This window comes from Narcine bancroftii, chromosome 6 (assembly GCF_036971445.1).
Source record: "Narcine bancroftii isolate sNarBan1 chromosome 6, sNarBan1.hap1, whole genome shotgun sequence".
Classification (NCBI taxonomy): Eukaryota; Metazoa; Chordata; class Chondrichthyes; order Torpediniformes; family Narcinidae; genus Narcine; species Narcine bancroftii.
In genome coordinates, this window is record NC_091474.1 from 196,867,230 (window position 1) to 196,884,154 (window position 16,925).

At 42.6% G+C, this 16,925-nt stretch overlaps 1 protein-coding gene across 2 annotated transcripts in view; it reads right to left on the minus strand.

The window, feature by feature from the left end:
- Positions 1–16,925, minus strand: part of faxcb (failed axon connections homolog, metaxin like GST domain containing b) — a 70,774-nt gene that overhangs the window by 44,990 nt on the left and 8,859 nt on the right. For both annotated transcript variants that reach the window (XM_069887133.1, XM_069887131.1), the window contains exon 2: positions 14,143–14,278. In XM_069887133.1, the coding sequence (XP_069743234.1) occupies positions 14,143–14,181 (39 nt within the window). In that variant the 5' untranslated portion in view covers positions 14,182–14,278. The remainder of the gene's footprint in view (positions 1–14,142; positions 14,279–16,925) is intronic.

Sequence of the window (16,925 nt, forward strand, 5' to 3'; positions counted from 1 at the left end):
ATTAAAGGTTTTAAGGTGAAAACTGATGAATATAAAATAAATGTGCTTGCTGATGATGTTTTGATATATTTAACACAGCCTTTGCAATCCTTGGGGAATTTGCAAAAATGATTGGAGCAGTACGGTGAGGTATCGGGATACAAAATGAATTTGGAAAAAATTGAAATTATGCCTTTAGCCAAAATGGATTATTCGCTTTGTAGACAGGTTGCGAAGTTTAAATGGTCTGATCGGATTAAGTATTTAGATATTATTATTGATTGTAATTATAATCATTTATTTGAATTAAATTACCTACCTTTATTGTCTAAAATTAAGTATGATTTGAATCAGTGGAAGGATTTATCTATAACATTGATAGGACGGGTTAATTGTATTAAAATGAATATCTTTCCCCAATTCAATATCTTTTTCAGTCTATTCCTTGTAGGATTCCTCAAAAAAAATTTTAAAGACCTAAATACTTTGGTTAGAAAATTTTTGTGGAAAGATAAAATAGCAAGGGTAACATTACATAAGCTAACTTGGAAATATGCATTAGGAGGTTTGCAACTTTCTAATTTTCAAAATTATTATGAATCAGCTCAGTTGAAATGTATCAATAGGATATTTCAAGTGGATAATCCCTTGATTTGGGCTAATATTGAATTATCTCAGATTGGTGAGAAGAAGATGGACCAATTTATTTATCAATGGAATTCTCAGATATTGAGTAATTATAATTTACCTGTGTTAAAACATTTAATGAAACTATAGAATAAAAAGAATGAAACTATAGGTAATCGGCAAAATTTCAGCAAAAACTCCTTTGTTTCAAAATAAGCTTTTTCCTTTCATGGTTAATAATCAACTTTTGAAGTTGTGGGAACAGAAAGGAATTAAATTGGTAGAAGATTGATATGAAGCTGGTTATTTTATCTCTTTTCAAAGAATGAAGAAGAAGTATGATATATCTTCAAGTACTTTTTTTTCTTATTATCAGGTTAAAGCATTATTTTTGGACATACCTTAAGGCTACCGAGATGTTCCATATTTGAAATTGTATTTACTGATGGTGGCAAGAAAGAATTTATATCTGAGGTGTATGTTTTATTACAGAATAAAATGCTTAAACTGGATATTCATAAATCTAGACTGACGTGGGAAAAAGATTTGGTGGTATCTATTTCTCAGGATGATTGGATGACTATATGTGAGGATAGTGTGACCAAAATAGTAAATGTAAGGTATCAATTGGTTCATTATAAATTTATCCATCAATTATATTTGACTCTGGAGAAATTAAGGAAATATAAATATATCTCTTCTCATTTATGCTTTAGATGCCATAAGTAAGTGGGTTCTTTTTTTTACATTTGGTTTGCTTATGTGAGACGGTTAAACCTTTTCGGAGCAAAATTAAGGAATTTTTGGAAGTTATGTTTAAATTTAAAATTTCACTTGACCCTATGATATTTTTACTGTGTTATATTAAAAAAATGAGTTTGGAGTTAAAATTAGATAAATTTCAAATTGCCTTAGCTGTGGCTAGAAAATGTCTCGCAATTACTTGGAAAAATGAGACTAATTTGAGTATTCAAAAATGGCACGCGGAAATGAGATCTTGTATTCCGTTAGAAAATATAACATACAATTTATGAAATAATTATCCCTTTTTTGTTAAAATTTGGAGTCCGTATATGGAATATATGCAATTTTCTTATTAACGTTTTCTTTCCCATATATTGATGGTGTTGTCCCAAACCATGGCAAATAATTGAAGGGTATTATGTTAGTTGATCTCTTCATTTTCTTCTTTCTTTCTTTTGGGGTAGTTTAGAGGGGGGTTTTGGAGGGAAAGGTGAGATAGGGTTGGGTGGGGGGTCATATGGGATAAAATGTAATGTACTGGTCTGTGTTCTGATTGTATGATTTATGATTTATAAATAAAATTTTCAAAAAAAGTATATAGCCAGGATATCCAAACAGGATAAAAATAGAGTCTAGGGCCTTCGTAATGGACAAAGCAGACATGTCTGGGAACAGGATGGTGAACGGAAATCAGGAGTACTCATTGATGACCAAGGGAAAGTAGATATTCCCTTTCGTGGAGGGGAGAGGTCCCTTAAAATCAACGCTGATCTGTATGAAGGGCCTGGATAATTTAATCAGGTGCACTTTTGCGGGACGAAAAAAGTGCAGCTTGCACTTGGCGCATCCTTGGCATGACCTAGTCATTTCCCTGATGTCTTCTATTGAGTATGGCAAATTGCGGGTCTTGACAAAATGAGCCATGCTGGTGACCCCTGGATGGCAGAGTTCATTGTGTATGGTCCATAGTTGACTGGTGTGTGCGGAGGCACAGCATCCCTGGGACAAGGCATCTTGAGGATTTTCAATGGCCCCTGGCCAGTAGGCAATGTCAAAACTGTAGGTGGAGAGTTCGATCCTTCACCTAGCAATTTTGTCATTCTTGATTTTTCCCCTCTTGGCATTGCTGAACATGAATGCAACAGAGCGCTGGTCCGTTATGAGCGTAAGTCTTCTACCATCCAGGTGGTGCCACCAGTGCCTTACGGCTTCTACAATGGCCTGAGCCTCCTTTTCTTCAGATGGGTTCTGGAGCTCATGGCCTTGAAGCATCCATGAGAAAAAGGCAACCGGTCTGCCTGCCTAGTTGAGGGTAGTGGCCAGGGCTACATCTGAAGCATCACTTTCCATTGGAAAGGGATATTTTCATCCTTTTACAATGTAACTTCGGAGGTAATTAAAAGCCATCTGGGATTCGGCTGAAAGGGGGAAAGTGGTGGTCTTTACAAGGTGATGAACCTTGTTGGCATATTGAGGGGCCCACTGGGCGTAATATGAGAAAAATCCCAGGCATCTCCTCAAAGATTTTGTGGTTCTGGAGAGGGGAAGCTCTAACAGGGGGCGCATCCTATCAGGGTCAGGGCCAATGACACCATTCTCCACCACATAGCCAAGGATAGCCAGTTGTGTAGTCCTGAATAAACATTTGTCAGAATTGTAGGTGAGATTCAGGGCTCTCACCACGTTGAGAAATCTCTGGAAATTGGCATCATGGTCTTCCATGGTGTGGCCATTGATGGTGACATTGTTGAGGTAGGGGAAGGTACTCATCCACCATCCTGTCCATCTGCCACTGGAAGATAGACACCCCATTGGTAATACCGTTAGGGACCCTCCGGAAATGATAGAGTTCACCGTTAGCCTCAAATGCTGCGTACGAGCAGTCCTCGGAATGGATTGGCAGCTGGTGATAGGAAGCTTTCAGGTTGATGGTTGAACAGACCTGATACTGCACAATCTTGTTCACCATATCTGAAATGTGAAGGAGTGGGTATGCATCCAGGAGTGAGTATCTGTTAATTGGTTGGCTATAGTTAATCACTAACCTGGACTTGTTTTCCCCCTTTACTACTACCACTTGCGCTCTCCACGGGCAGGTACTGGGTTCGATGATCCCCTCCTCCAGCAAGCACTGGGTCTCCGTCTTTATGAACTCCCTCTCTGCCGTGCTGTACCTCCTGCTCTTGGTGGCGATGGGCTTACAGTCGGCAGACAGGTTTGAGAACAGAGATGGGGGGGAGGGGTCGATGTTCAGCGTGGAGAGGCTGCAAGTGGGTTCTGGTTTTGAGGGCCCTCCGTTCAAAACCATTACCGGAGGAAGGGGACCAGAAAACTCCAAGGTCACACTTTTAAGGTGACACAGGAAGTCCAGACCCAACAACACTAGAGAACACAATTTATCTAAAATGTTCATGCGAAAATTACAGAAATCCCCCTCTCCAAATGACAGATGAACTATACAATGCTTCTGTACATGTGCCGAATGGGACTAGGGCAGTAGGAAGATTCAATAATTAGAGGGGTACATTTTTAAGTTATATTTTTGCACAGCCCATTAGTCTATGAAACTTTCCGTGGAGCCGTGTCAATCAGGCACTTGGTCGAATATCCATTTACCTTTACCATCACCATCAAGTTGCTGAGCTGGTGAGCTCTATTCTGGTCAAGGACCAGCGATGCCAGGTCGCCGGAGATGCTGTGTTCTTCCCTTGAGTGGCCCGCTCTGTCCTGAGTCAACTCGTCCAGGTAAGATAGTGCCGAGCTTATGGCGCAGCAAGATGGCCACCCTCCTTCCTCCTCTGACCATGATGATGGCGTTGAATTCAAAATCAGGCAGCTGCAAGATGGCTGCCGAGGCTTTTTGCGCCATTTCCATAGGCAGCAGGTTGCACAGCAGGTGATCTTGGGCAAGTCCGGTGCAGATAACTTGGGGCTGTAATCGGATCCAGGAGTGGTACAGGCCATGGACTTCCCCAGACCTCCCTTCGCGTGGCAGATCCCCGCCCATTATCCCTTCTTCCCACAGCTGGAGCATGCCGAGTTTTGTTCCTTGCCGTAGAAAAAGCACCCCGGGCTCAGGAGCGGCAGTCATCAGAGCGAGGGGCACTGGTCCTTGGAGGTGCTCACCAGAGAGCGCAAGTTCACTGGCCTCAAGGTCATCATTCTCGAGACTAGCCTGTTCTAGTGATTTAGCCAGCTCGGCGTGGCTAGTGAGGCCCTTCCTTTCTGACTCAAGCACTTGGTGCCTCACGTACCTCGAGCGGAGCCCTGCAACCAGAGTGTCCTGGATCTGTTCATCTTCTCGGACGCGGCCTGAAGCGGCCTCATACCTGCACTCTTATCCAGTGTCTGCAAATCCAGCAGATAGTCGTCAATCAACTCTCCGGCCTTCGGGGTCTTCATGTAGTGGGCCTTCAATGCCTTGATGGAAACCTCGTACATTAGGGAGTCTTGGACAACTGCATACCCCTTTGTCCCTTCCCCTGAGATGAGTACTGATCTCCAGAGTTGTCTGTGTGGAAGATGTCCCTGGTCGAGTTCAGGTTGGCCTGGAAGCAGTCTAGCTTATATGCAAACACCTCAGGTGCGTCAGGGGATTGGGGGTCTATTAACAGCATAATGGGCTTGAGCAACGTCTCCAACCTTGCTTGTAAGCTAATAAAATTGTAGCTTAAATAAAAGCTCATACTTGACTGGAGGGAGAACTAATGCTTTTAATATCTTACAACACAGGTAGGGTTCATGAACAGGCTTCAGAGGGGTTCAGGGTTTAGGCAGGAAACCAGGGTTATATACGGGCCCCTGTGGAAGGGGCCGGGAGGCAGGACCAGTCGTCCATACAGGACACTTCCAGTGAATTCCAGTTCACTACACAATTCCAGTTCAAGACACAGTTACATCTACCCATGAACTCTTTGGGGTTTTTTTTGTCATTAATCTACATTAAATGAATAATTTTCTGTTTCTAACTTCCACTAGCACATTTTTGGGACATGGGAGGAAACTCGAGAACCAGCTATTTGTTTTTCCTTTGGCAACTGTGCATTCCTGCCCCATAGGGATTAATGTTCTATAATGCACTATTATTTTTGAACAAATTCTGTCGATCTTTATCCATTAAGCAGTTTAACATGGACAATACCCAGCCCTTAAATCATCAGCCTTATCCAACTGCTCTTCCCTTTCAACATTAAAAGCTGGTTTATGATACACAAATGTGCTGGGGAATTCAGCAGGTCACGCAGGGTAAAGGGTAACAAAAGTTTCAGGCCTGGATCTTTTGCCAGGTACGTCACAAACGGTGCAGGCCCAGAAGATTGATTACCCTTTACTTCTATGTATTCTGCGTGACCTGCTGATCTTCCCCAGCACATCTGTGTATCATAACGCAACATCTGCAGACTTCCTGGTTTAACTCATGGCAAGAGCAAATTGGGGGCATTCACGGGCATTGCCCCCCCAAATGAGTTATTGTGCCCCCCCCCACCTGCAGCACAAGTGTCACTAGCATTCACGCGACATAAGCACATGCGTTTGTCTGTAATGTCAGAGGAAAGGGAAAATGTGACAGCGGATCATGGAGGAGGTTCATGGCAGGTTTGACATCCACCTTCTCCCCCCCCCCCCACTGAGTGAGTTTTCAAACATCAGTTTGTCCCCCCACCTTGCGCGGTTACCCTAATGCCCCCCAATTAGACTTGTTCTGACACTGTCTCTGCGCTGGTTGATGAGATGGCCACCACCTCCTTGGTATTCATTCCTTAAGCAATGGATAGCATGAAATAAATCTCTTTACTGGACAAAGAAACTTTTGATATTGCTTCAAACAATGCCCCTAAACTTAAAACAATCATGGATTTCAATATTTTCCAAAGGCAACTTTATCTTCTGAGTCTTCTGGGACTAAACTAGCTGGAATTTAGAAGAATTAGAGGGGATCTTATAGAAACATATATAATTATGAAAGGCATAGATAAGATAGATAGAGGTAGATAAGTTGTTTCCATTGGTGGGGGAGACTAAAACTAGGGGACATAGCCTCAAGATTCAGGGTAGTATATTCAGGTCAGAGATGAGGAGGAACTGCTTTTCCCAGAGGGTGGTGAATTTGAAATTTGCTGCCCATTGAAGCAGTGGAGGCAACCTCAGTAAATATATTTAAGACAAGGTTGGATAGATATTTACAAAGGGAATTAAGGGATATGGAGAAAAGGCAGACTGGTGGAGATGAGCCAATCATCAGATGATCTCATTGAATGGCAGAGCACTTTAGTGGATCTGCAAGTAGAAGGAGGTGTGGGAAATCACTGCCTGGGTTCACCCATTGGTCGACTGTACCTGTGGCTCCTCCCACGGACTCCTGAATAAAGGTAACTGTTCCACAGCAACCTCCCCAGGTCGGGACATTCGACCAGCATGGACGTGCCTCCATTCTATTGCGAAAAACAGCCTATCTACTTTACATAACTTCCAGTCTTCAGGAGTTATTGATAGTGCATCAATTTTATTTGCAATAAATTTTGTCAATAAAGCAGATCCTGAAGTCTCCGCCAACTTCAAACTCTGACTGCGTTGCTTCGAAGCATCATCTGCCATCATCCAATCAAGCAGCAGTTATTACACTCCCAGTTCGAATCCCTGGTATACTCAATGATCAGCGTTGTCATGTTGTATTTGGAGGCGATAGACATTCTGTAAGGCAGATACATGAAGAAGGTCTATGCGAGACATCTCCTGGCCACCTGAAAACAGTGACCTGGTGAATCGAGCATTGAGTACCTCCAGACCCTACAAATTATCGGACAGGCCTGCAACTACAAGGCCATGGCGGTCATGGAGAACACGAAGGACCTGATTAGAGATGTGTATGTCGCAGGCGTCAGGTCCTACTACATCCATCAGGGACTGTTGAAGCAAGTGAGCTCAATTTACAGAGGGCGGTTAAACTGGCAGACATGTTGGAGGTGGCTCTCCAGAATATGGAAGCCTACTCGACCAACAAGATGGCCGCCACTTGGCTGCCTTGGGCTAACATTACCATGCACTGCCAGCAATCCAATCATGGCCGCTGTACTCCAAGAGCTCCACATGCTGCCAACACCCTGACCACGGCCATTGTACCCTGTGAGTACCCAAAGTGCTACATCTGTGACCTGAGCAAACAACCGAGGAAATGCTGCCCGGCGAAAGACGCAGTCTACTGCAACTGCAGGATGAAAGGGCACTACACAAAAGTATGCAAGTCCAAACCACCTAAACCCAGCAGCACTGCGTGCAGACCATGGGGGCTGCCATCTCTGATGCCACCATCTTTGAGACGCAGCAGCTTCACATGAGAGCCATGGGAGCTGCCATTTTGGATGCCACAATCTTGCAATCAAAGACATCAACTCTCCACCACAGCTACAGGCAGCAACTCAGCACTGGCCTCCATCACACTGGATCAAGGTAATACTCGCCAGCTCGCCAGATAGATTATGGACATCCATGTAACAAGCTCTCTGTTCGATAGTGGGAGCATGGAGAACTTCTTTCATCCAGACACGGTGCAGCGCTACTCCCTCATAGTTAACCCAGTGAGTCACAAAGTCCCTTTGGCCTCGAAGTCTCACACAGCTGATACCCGCGGCTACTGCATAGTGACCCTGACCATGAAAGGCACTGTCTACAAAGACTTTAAACTCCTGGCGATATCACAGCTTTGCGCTGCTGTGCTTCTGGGACTGGACTTCCAAAGCCGCCTTAAAAGCGTGGCAATGGAGTACAATGAGCCCAATCTTCCTCCCAACTGTATTAAACAGCAGTTCTTAAATCGCCCACTGCACTCCATCAGCGAAAAAACCCCAGCCTCTTCCCCCACCATTCCAAGTCAAGATGGCCCACAGTGTACGACTTGCAGACTCTCACCTCTCAAGATCTCCTCTCTCCACCACTGTTCGCTAACCTCACTCCCTACTGTAAACAGTTGTAACCAAAAATAAGTGGTACAGGGCCGGGGACAGGGTCTTCATTAGTTCAGAGGTACAACAACTACTCAATGAAGGGATCATTGAAGCCAGCACCAGCCCTTGGAGAGCCCATGAGGTAGTGGTGAAGAATGGGGAGAAAACTAGGATGGTCATTGACTCCCATCAGACCACTAACAGATACAAGCAGCTAGATGCGTACTCTCTTCCTCACATATCCGATATGGTAAACCAAATCACACAATATTGGAATTTCTCCACCATCGATCTAAAGTCAACATACCACCAGCTCCCATCCACCAGAAGGACCGCCAATATACTGGTTTCGAGGCGGATGCGGATGGACCCACAGCCTCCTCCCCAGTTCGGGACAGTCAACCAGCATGGATGTGCCTCTGTTCCATTGCGAATAAAAGCCTATCAGTTTTACATAACTTCTTCTTCAGTATTATCAATGGGGTCTCGGTCTTCCAGTGGGAGATGGACCGAATGGTAGACCAGTATGAGCTGCAGGCCACATTCCCATAATCTGGACAATGTAACCATTTGCAGCCATGACCTACATGACCTTGGTGCTAATCTTCAAAATTTTCTCCAGACTGCCAAACTCCTTAACATCACATACAGTCAGGCTAAATGCGTATTTCGCACAACCCGCCTTGCCATCTTTGGCTGCGTCATGAAGAACGGAGTCATCAGCCCCAACCCCAATCGCATGCGTCCACTTTTGGAACTATCCCTTCCCCACAGCCTCAAAGCCCTGAAAAGGTTTTGGGCTTCTTTTCCTACTAAGCCCAGTGGGTCCTCAATTACGCGGACAAGACCAACCCCCTCATTAAATTTACCTCCTTTCCCCTGCCTCCAGAAGCCCGTGCAGGTCTCAACCACATCAAGGCAGACATTGCCAAAGCTATGATACACGCCGTGGATGAATCCATCCTGTTCCAAATAGAAAGTGATGCATCCAACTTTGCCCTGACTGCCACACTTAACCAGGCTGGCAGATCCATCACCTTCTTTTCCTGCACCCTCCAGGGCTCCGAAATTCAACAGTCCTCTGTTGAGAAAGAGGCCCAAGCCATTGTCGAGGCAGTATGGCACTGGAGACACTACCTAGTCGGCAAACGATTTACCTTGCTGACCAACCAACAGGCAGTGGCTTTCATATTCAACAGCCAGTAGCGAGGTAAACTTTAAAAAAAACAAGACATTGATGTGGAAAATCGAACTTTCCATCTACATTTATGATATCGTGTACCGGCCCAGGAAACTCAATGAGCCCCCAGATGCTCTATGCCATGGAACATATGCCATTGCACAAATAGACTCAAATAGACTGATTGCAAATCCTCCACAATGACCCCTGGCACCCTGGAGTCACCAGGTTCTTCCACTTCATCAAAGCCTGCAATCTGCCTTACTCCATTAAGAGGACCAGGACCATGACCAGAAACTGCCAGGTCTGCAAAGAGTGCAAATTGCACTTCTATCAATCAGACAAAGCACAGCAGATAAAGGCTACCCACCCCTTTGATCGCCTGAGCATCGATTTCAAAGGACTCCTCCCCTCCTCTGATTACAACTTGTACTTCCTCAACAACATCAATGAGTACTCATGTTTTCCATTCACCATCCCCTGCTCGTACATGACAAATGCCACAGTTATCGAGGCCCTATGCAGCCTGTTTGCTCTGGATTCCCTGCTATATCCATAGCGACCAGGGCCCTCCTTTATGAGTGATGAGCTGCACCAGTACTACTGGCCAGAGGCATTGCCACGAGCTACAATCCCTGAGGGAACAGACAGGTTGAAAAGAATAGCCTACAGGCTAGAGGCTTTCCAGTCTCTCACTGGTGAGATGTTCTCCCTGAGGCACTCCACTCCATCAGGTCATTCCTATGTGCCACCACTAATGCCACCCCACATGAAAGAATGTTTTCCTTCCCCAGGAAGATTGCATCAGGGACCATGCTGCCAGCCTAGCTGATATCGCCAGAACTGGTCCTACTCTGGAAGTACACAAGGAGCCATAGGTCTGACCTACTGATCTAAAGGGTCCACCTCCACAACGCCAACCCCCAATACACCTATGTGGTGTACCCTGATGGGCATGAGGACACAGGGACCTGTTATGAACCTGGCACCTTCAGGAGTTCTGGATCCATTACTGATCACCTCTCACACCCCAACCCCTCACCTATCATCAGCCACGATGCACCAGAGCCATGGCATTTTACCACACCCACAATGAATAGCATGCCAGACTTATCACCACACATCCACCAACCAACACCAATGTCTGCATGCAGGCACCCCAGACTGTCCAGGACCCCACTGCTGCAGCAGATCAGACCACCCAAAAGACTTAATTTATGATAACATCAGATACACTTCACCCTACAAAACTCTTAAAATCAAAGGGTGAATGTGATAAACCACTGTTTGTTTATTTAACTGTCTGGGCACGCTCATTGGCTGTCTGCACCTGTGGCTCCTCCAAAAGACTCTTGAATGAAGGTGACTGTTCCACAGCCCCCTCCCCAGTTCAGGACAGTCGACCAGCATGGACGTTCCTCCATTCTTTTGCAAATAAAAGCTTATTGGTCTTTTGTTGTTATTGATGGTGCATCAGTAGGCACAGATCAAGTAACGACAGTTGGTTTCTTTGCCGAATGGACAATCTAGCAGCTTTATGGTGACAGTTACTCCAGATCATTTTATTATTTGAGTTTATTTTCCCATCACCCAGTGCGGTAACTCATGGTGTCACCTCCCAACCACCGCCCCCCCCCACCCCCCATGGAGCTCCTCCCATACCAGACCATGCAGAATCCTTCATAATGTTCTTTGACCTAATGTTACTTAGAAATCGTAATTCCCATATATCACTGAATGGAATGGCAATAGTAGAGAGATAAACAACTATCAAAATTAAAATTACATCTTTAAATATAATATCATACACACAGCCTGAATCTATTTACAAATACTAATTATCACAATATTATAGGTAAAACATCTGAAGATTTGACAAAAGCAGTGACTAAAAACACCAGGAGCAACGAAAACAACAGCATGTGCTTGTAGCGCAAGCAGACAAAATCATGTGATTCGATGCATCATTGTAATTGGGTAATAATGACAACTCTGACTGGAGTGGATTAGAAGGTCAAAAAGTAATTTAGCATAGAGTTTTAGCCTTGTAGGTATATTGATACATGTAAGCTGGGCTTATAAAAATTCTTGTTCCTGTTATAACTAACTACAGGGATATTTTTACAAAAATAATAAATTTCTGCTGAAACACTGCACAAAAATTTTATAGTCATTTTGGTGTCGCTCCCTCTGATGGTGTCACCTGATGCAGTCTGCACCCACTGCACCCCATTACTGATGCCAGTACCACCTACCTCCTAATAAGTTTATCAAGATCAATGACAGAGCACATTGCTGCTGGTCCAGTATCCTAACCATCATATCATCATATCCTAGTTATTATCATGCAGTGCAAAAGGGTAACTTTAAAAACAGAACTATTTGTGATGGTTTAGCTACATAATTCCACAAGAATGCTGGAGGAAATCAGCAGGTCTTGCAGCGTCCATAGGAAGTTTCGGATCTGAGCCTTCTTCACGGCATCTCCTATGGATGCTGCTACCTGCATACAATCAGAGCATCTCCAGACTTTTGTGTTTCACTCAGCTATACAATTCCTCTCACCTGTCCTTGTGTTCACTGTGTTCCAAATTAAAGAACCAACTCAACAAAATTGTTGTTGAAGGACAATGCTCTAAATCTGTAAAACGTGATAGGGTACGACACATGCAGAACATAAGGCAATCAGAAATTAAAATAATGGCTATTATCTGGGACTGATCGAGCACTATCTAGTTTAATTTTTAATGTTCTACCATGGTTAAAAATATTGGATGATTAAAATGAATTGTACATATTATCATTATTCATTTCTGGAATTTTAATTATAATGGATAAATTGTCTTATATTTTACATTGTAGCGGTTACTATGATAGAGCTACTAAAGTAATACAAACACACACCAGAGTAGTCAACTCAAGACTGATTTATTCAGAGTTTACAGGCTTCTTTTATATACCGCATGTCCCAAGCTCCACAGGACAAGGTGGGACCTCACTATGGGTTTTCTGCCAATCCACGGGACTGGCAGGTTTAAATTAAGCCTTGTGAGTCTCCCGCGCCTTCCGTCTGGAGACTCAACAGCTCAACGTGCCATTCCTCGGCACTTACTATCTTTTGAGTGCGGTCTATTAATTGAGAATTCTTCTGAATTCCAACCTGGTCATTTTTTTCTTCACATGACAACCCTTTTTATTCTTTACTTGAGGAATTAATTTGATGAGTCTTCTCTGAGCTGCCTTTAAAGCAAGCATATCCTTCATTAAATAGCGACGTCAAATCTATGCATGATACTCAAACATCTGCTAGCACTCGTGCCCCATAAAATTGCATAAAAGTTTTCCTACATATGTACATCACTTGTAATAAAGACCAATATTTCATTAGCTCCATCAACTGTTGTATCTGCATCCTTTGTTTTTCATGCACTATGTTGCTCAGATTTCATTGAACCACAATATTAATTTATAATTTTGCTTCTTATTTGTCCTTCCAAACTGAATAACTCATACTTTCCCAGATTATTGGCAAGCTTCTCCCACTCACATCTCTTCAATATCTCTTTACAAACAAGGCCAAAGTACTCCAAAAGCAGGCCTCAACCACAGGTGGCAACACAAATTAGTTCTTGAACTCACAAATACCTCCAAGACTAATAATGCAGCAACAAATTCAAATCATGCCATCTGCATAAACAAAAACATCTTTCTAACTTACACCTATTTTCATTTGTCTAAAAGGATTTATATATTTGATTTTAAAAAATCAAGAAAATCACTGCTATTTTTATGTTAAGTGAACAACCAATTGCATGCATATAATCCTCTCAGGATAATGAAGGAATTTGAGAAATGAACAATGAATATAAAGTGCTAAACAATATTTTGCCAGTGCTATGAAACTGTAAAATGGCTTACTTTATTGTCCTTCCATCCTAGAATGTATAACCCTAGTTATCTACTGCTTCAATTACCTCAACCTCTAGTTCTCTCTTTGTCCTTCCTCGTCCCTTCCAAATGAAAAGCCAGCAGATTACTGAAGCAAGAATATCCAGGATTCCAAGTTTTTATGAGACTCCTCCCATTCTGTTATCAATTGTTCCAGAAGGTAACAAAAATCTCAGTTGCCTTTTTCAGATAATGACTTGTTAGAATTCAGGTGTATAGACATTTTCCCTGGTCATTGTTGCTAATAACATTTCACATGCCACAATATGACTAGGGCAATAAACCATGAAGTACAAACTACCTGAAATGCATCCACTATCTATTGTGTATGAACACTGAATAACATTTATATACATATAAATTCATATATATTTAATTGGGAGCTATATATAAAATGATCATTTCTTTACAATTGCTTCTGCAAAATTTCTCAGTCCAGCTGCTACCTTATATAAGCAAATGTTGTGTTGATTCAAAAGGTATAATTGTTGCTGCCAACAAGGGATTAACGCAAGGTGCCAAGCAACAGAAACAGCTCTGAAATTTTTGGATTGGGGGTATATTGGAAAACTATCTTGTCTGAATAGGATATCAACAGAAAGATCAACTATTAGAATGCGCTGAGAACTACATTTGACTGCTATTTTACAGAAACTCAGGTGGTCAACATGACACAAATTGCGAACAGTAAACACTAAACACAGTAGCAAACATGTTAACAACCTGGTACGGCAAGTCTGCCATTCGAAGATACGTTTCCATCTTCAAGCAAAAAGGAGACAAACTTGGAACCTTACACTCTGGTCGAGAGAACTGATGTAATATAATTGCATCTTTTGAATCAAGCTTTTGCTCCTTCCTGGGAAATAAAGAAAAACACAAGTTACCTGTGGAAAGAAACATTGGTGCAAATATTTAATTACACTATATATTAATATAATGGAATATGTAAACTTAATGAATGCTAAGATCAGCAGAGCAGAAAGCCTGTTTTTTGGGCCTTAGCCTCCAACGACCACTTGTGTACAGTGGGAGAGTGAAAAAGCAGCTAACAGTATTATCTACAGGGGCAAAGGGCAGATAATCCTGCTTCTGATAGGAAGCAATGGTGAAGTGAGAAATATATAGAAGTGGACACAATGCCCTCTTGGGCTTGCTGGTGCAGATGTTATGTTACTAAATTTAGACTTGAGGCACCAGGCTGATAAGCAGCTAAATGGAGTTCAAACCAAACCTGATCTATTTCATTCACTTTAAAATATGGATTTTGAAAAGAAATCTGCAAGCAGAAATATAAACAAAAAGCCGTAATACTATTCTAAAATTGAAACCATTCAATGTCCTTTTGAGAAGGAAAAGGGCCGTCTTTGACTCATCTGCCTTTCAGTCACCCATGTGCCCTCCAAAGAGGGCTGTTAGAATGTAGCAATAGAAGACACAACCCCACACTCCCAGGTATGCACAGAACCCTTGAATAAAACAAGCAATTCAGCAATAATTACTCTTACTTTGTCTGGAAAAAGGACATCATGTTACAGCCATATAAAGTGTTGGTTAGACAGTACTTGGATACTGTACAGTTCTGGTCACCCCACTATAGGAAGGCTGTAATTAAGTGAGAGAGAGAGAGAGAGAGCGCAGAAAAGATTCACAAGGATGCATCTGGGATTGGAGGGCTTGAGTTAGTTATAAGGAAAGATTGCATAAGGTGGGAATGTTTTCCTTGGGACAAAGGAGGCTGAAGAATGACCTTATCAAGTTTTATAAACTGATGAGGGTCAGAGACAGGGGAGATCATTTCAGTCTTTATCACAGGATATGGGAGTCTCAAATTAGAGAGTATAGTTAAAGTGACGCGAAAGGAGGTTCTGAGAAGGCTTTTCACACAGAGGGCAGTGAATTTACGGAATGTGCTCTCAATGGAGGTAGATAAAATTACAACATTTTTTTTAAATTGAGGAAGTACATAAATAGGAAATGTTTAGAGGAATGTGGGCAAATACTTAAGAGGCAAAAGGAATTAGATTGGAACATGAAAGTCTGCAAACACTGTGATTATAGAAATGCTGGAGAAACTCAGCCGATCTTGCAGTGTCTATAGGAGCAATTTGGTCAGCATGAATGAGTTAGACCAGGAGAATTAGGAATATTGTTTCCATGCTGTCTGAATCTTGAATCTATAAAATCATTAGACTGACATAATCTACCACACTAATGTCTCATACGGAAAAATTGTTTGCCACTCTGACATACATGTGACTCTCAACACCTACAGTCCACATCAGACTCTATACTCTCAACTACTGTCAAAAAATAACTAACCCGCAACATCAAAAGGCAACAAGAGGAGAGGCTTGACAACCCAGGCAAGGAGGCTGAGCATGACATTGCCATCTAGTGCTCAATCAACTCTGCTAAAGCTATGCAAGGTCTCCATAAATTAACACAAATGACCCACAGACTAGTCACAGCACACCTTGAAAACATAATACCATTCAGCTAATATCCTTTGAAAGCTATGCAAGGTCTCCATAAATTGACACAAATGACCCACAGACTAGTCACAGCACACCTTGAAAACATAATACCATTCAGCTAATATCCTTCATTCTCTGTCATGATCTTTTGACATGGTCTGTCCCAACCACACAGAGGTACAGAGAGTGTAGCGGTTAGTACAATGCTATTACAATGCCAGTGACCCAGTTTCGAATCCAGTGCCATCTGTAAGGGGTTTATACATTCTCCCAATGATCTATGTGGGTTTCCCCTGTGTGCTCTGTTTCCTCCCACCCTCCAAAATGGGGATGTAGGTTAATAGTGTCCAATTGTGCAACTTCGGTTTCAATGGCCGGAATCAGCTTCTACCGTGTTTTAAATTTTTTTTTAAATAACAGAAGAAGGCAGCAAAGCCTCATTGCAGAACAAAACTTGAAAGAAAAAGTTCTGAGACTTTAGTTTAATCCTATTTATGACATATAGTTGCAATAGTAATCCTGCTTACTACGAGAGGTGCCAGAGGTTCGAACATTTGGTGTAGGAGCTTGGCTGATGAACTAGGTTGTGACAATGACCTGATGGCCTCTAATTCCCATCCTTTGACAGCTCTACAGCAGTTTTAGTTACAGGAAATAGGTGAAGCACATGGTTACAAAATGACCCAGCTGCACTGGTGCACAAATACACACCAAAACATTAACTCTGGAAGTCCTCATAAGAGTCGACCCTCTTATCTCACATCAATAGCTGAACCCACAGGGTTTCCAATTTCTGCTTAGTTTTACTCATGTCCATTCCCATGTGCTTTGCTTAAATTGCAAGCAATTTCATTTGTTGCCATACTGATGTAGTCTAGGAAAGCTAGAAATCAAGTATGAAAATAAAATTTGGCCTAAAATAGAAAATACTGTAAACACTCAGCAGGTCGGGCAGCATCTGTGGAAAGCATAACAGAGTCTAAATTTATCTCAATGAGCCTTCGTCGGGACTGGAAATTAAGTTGATAA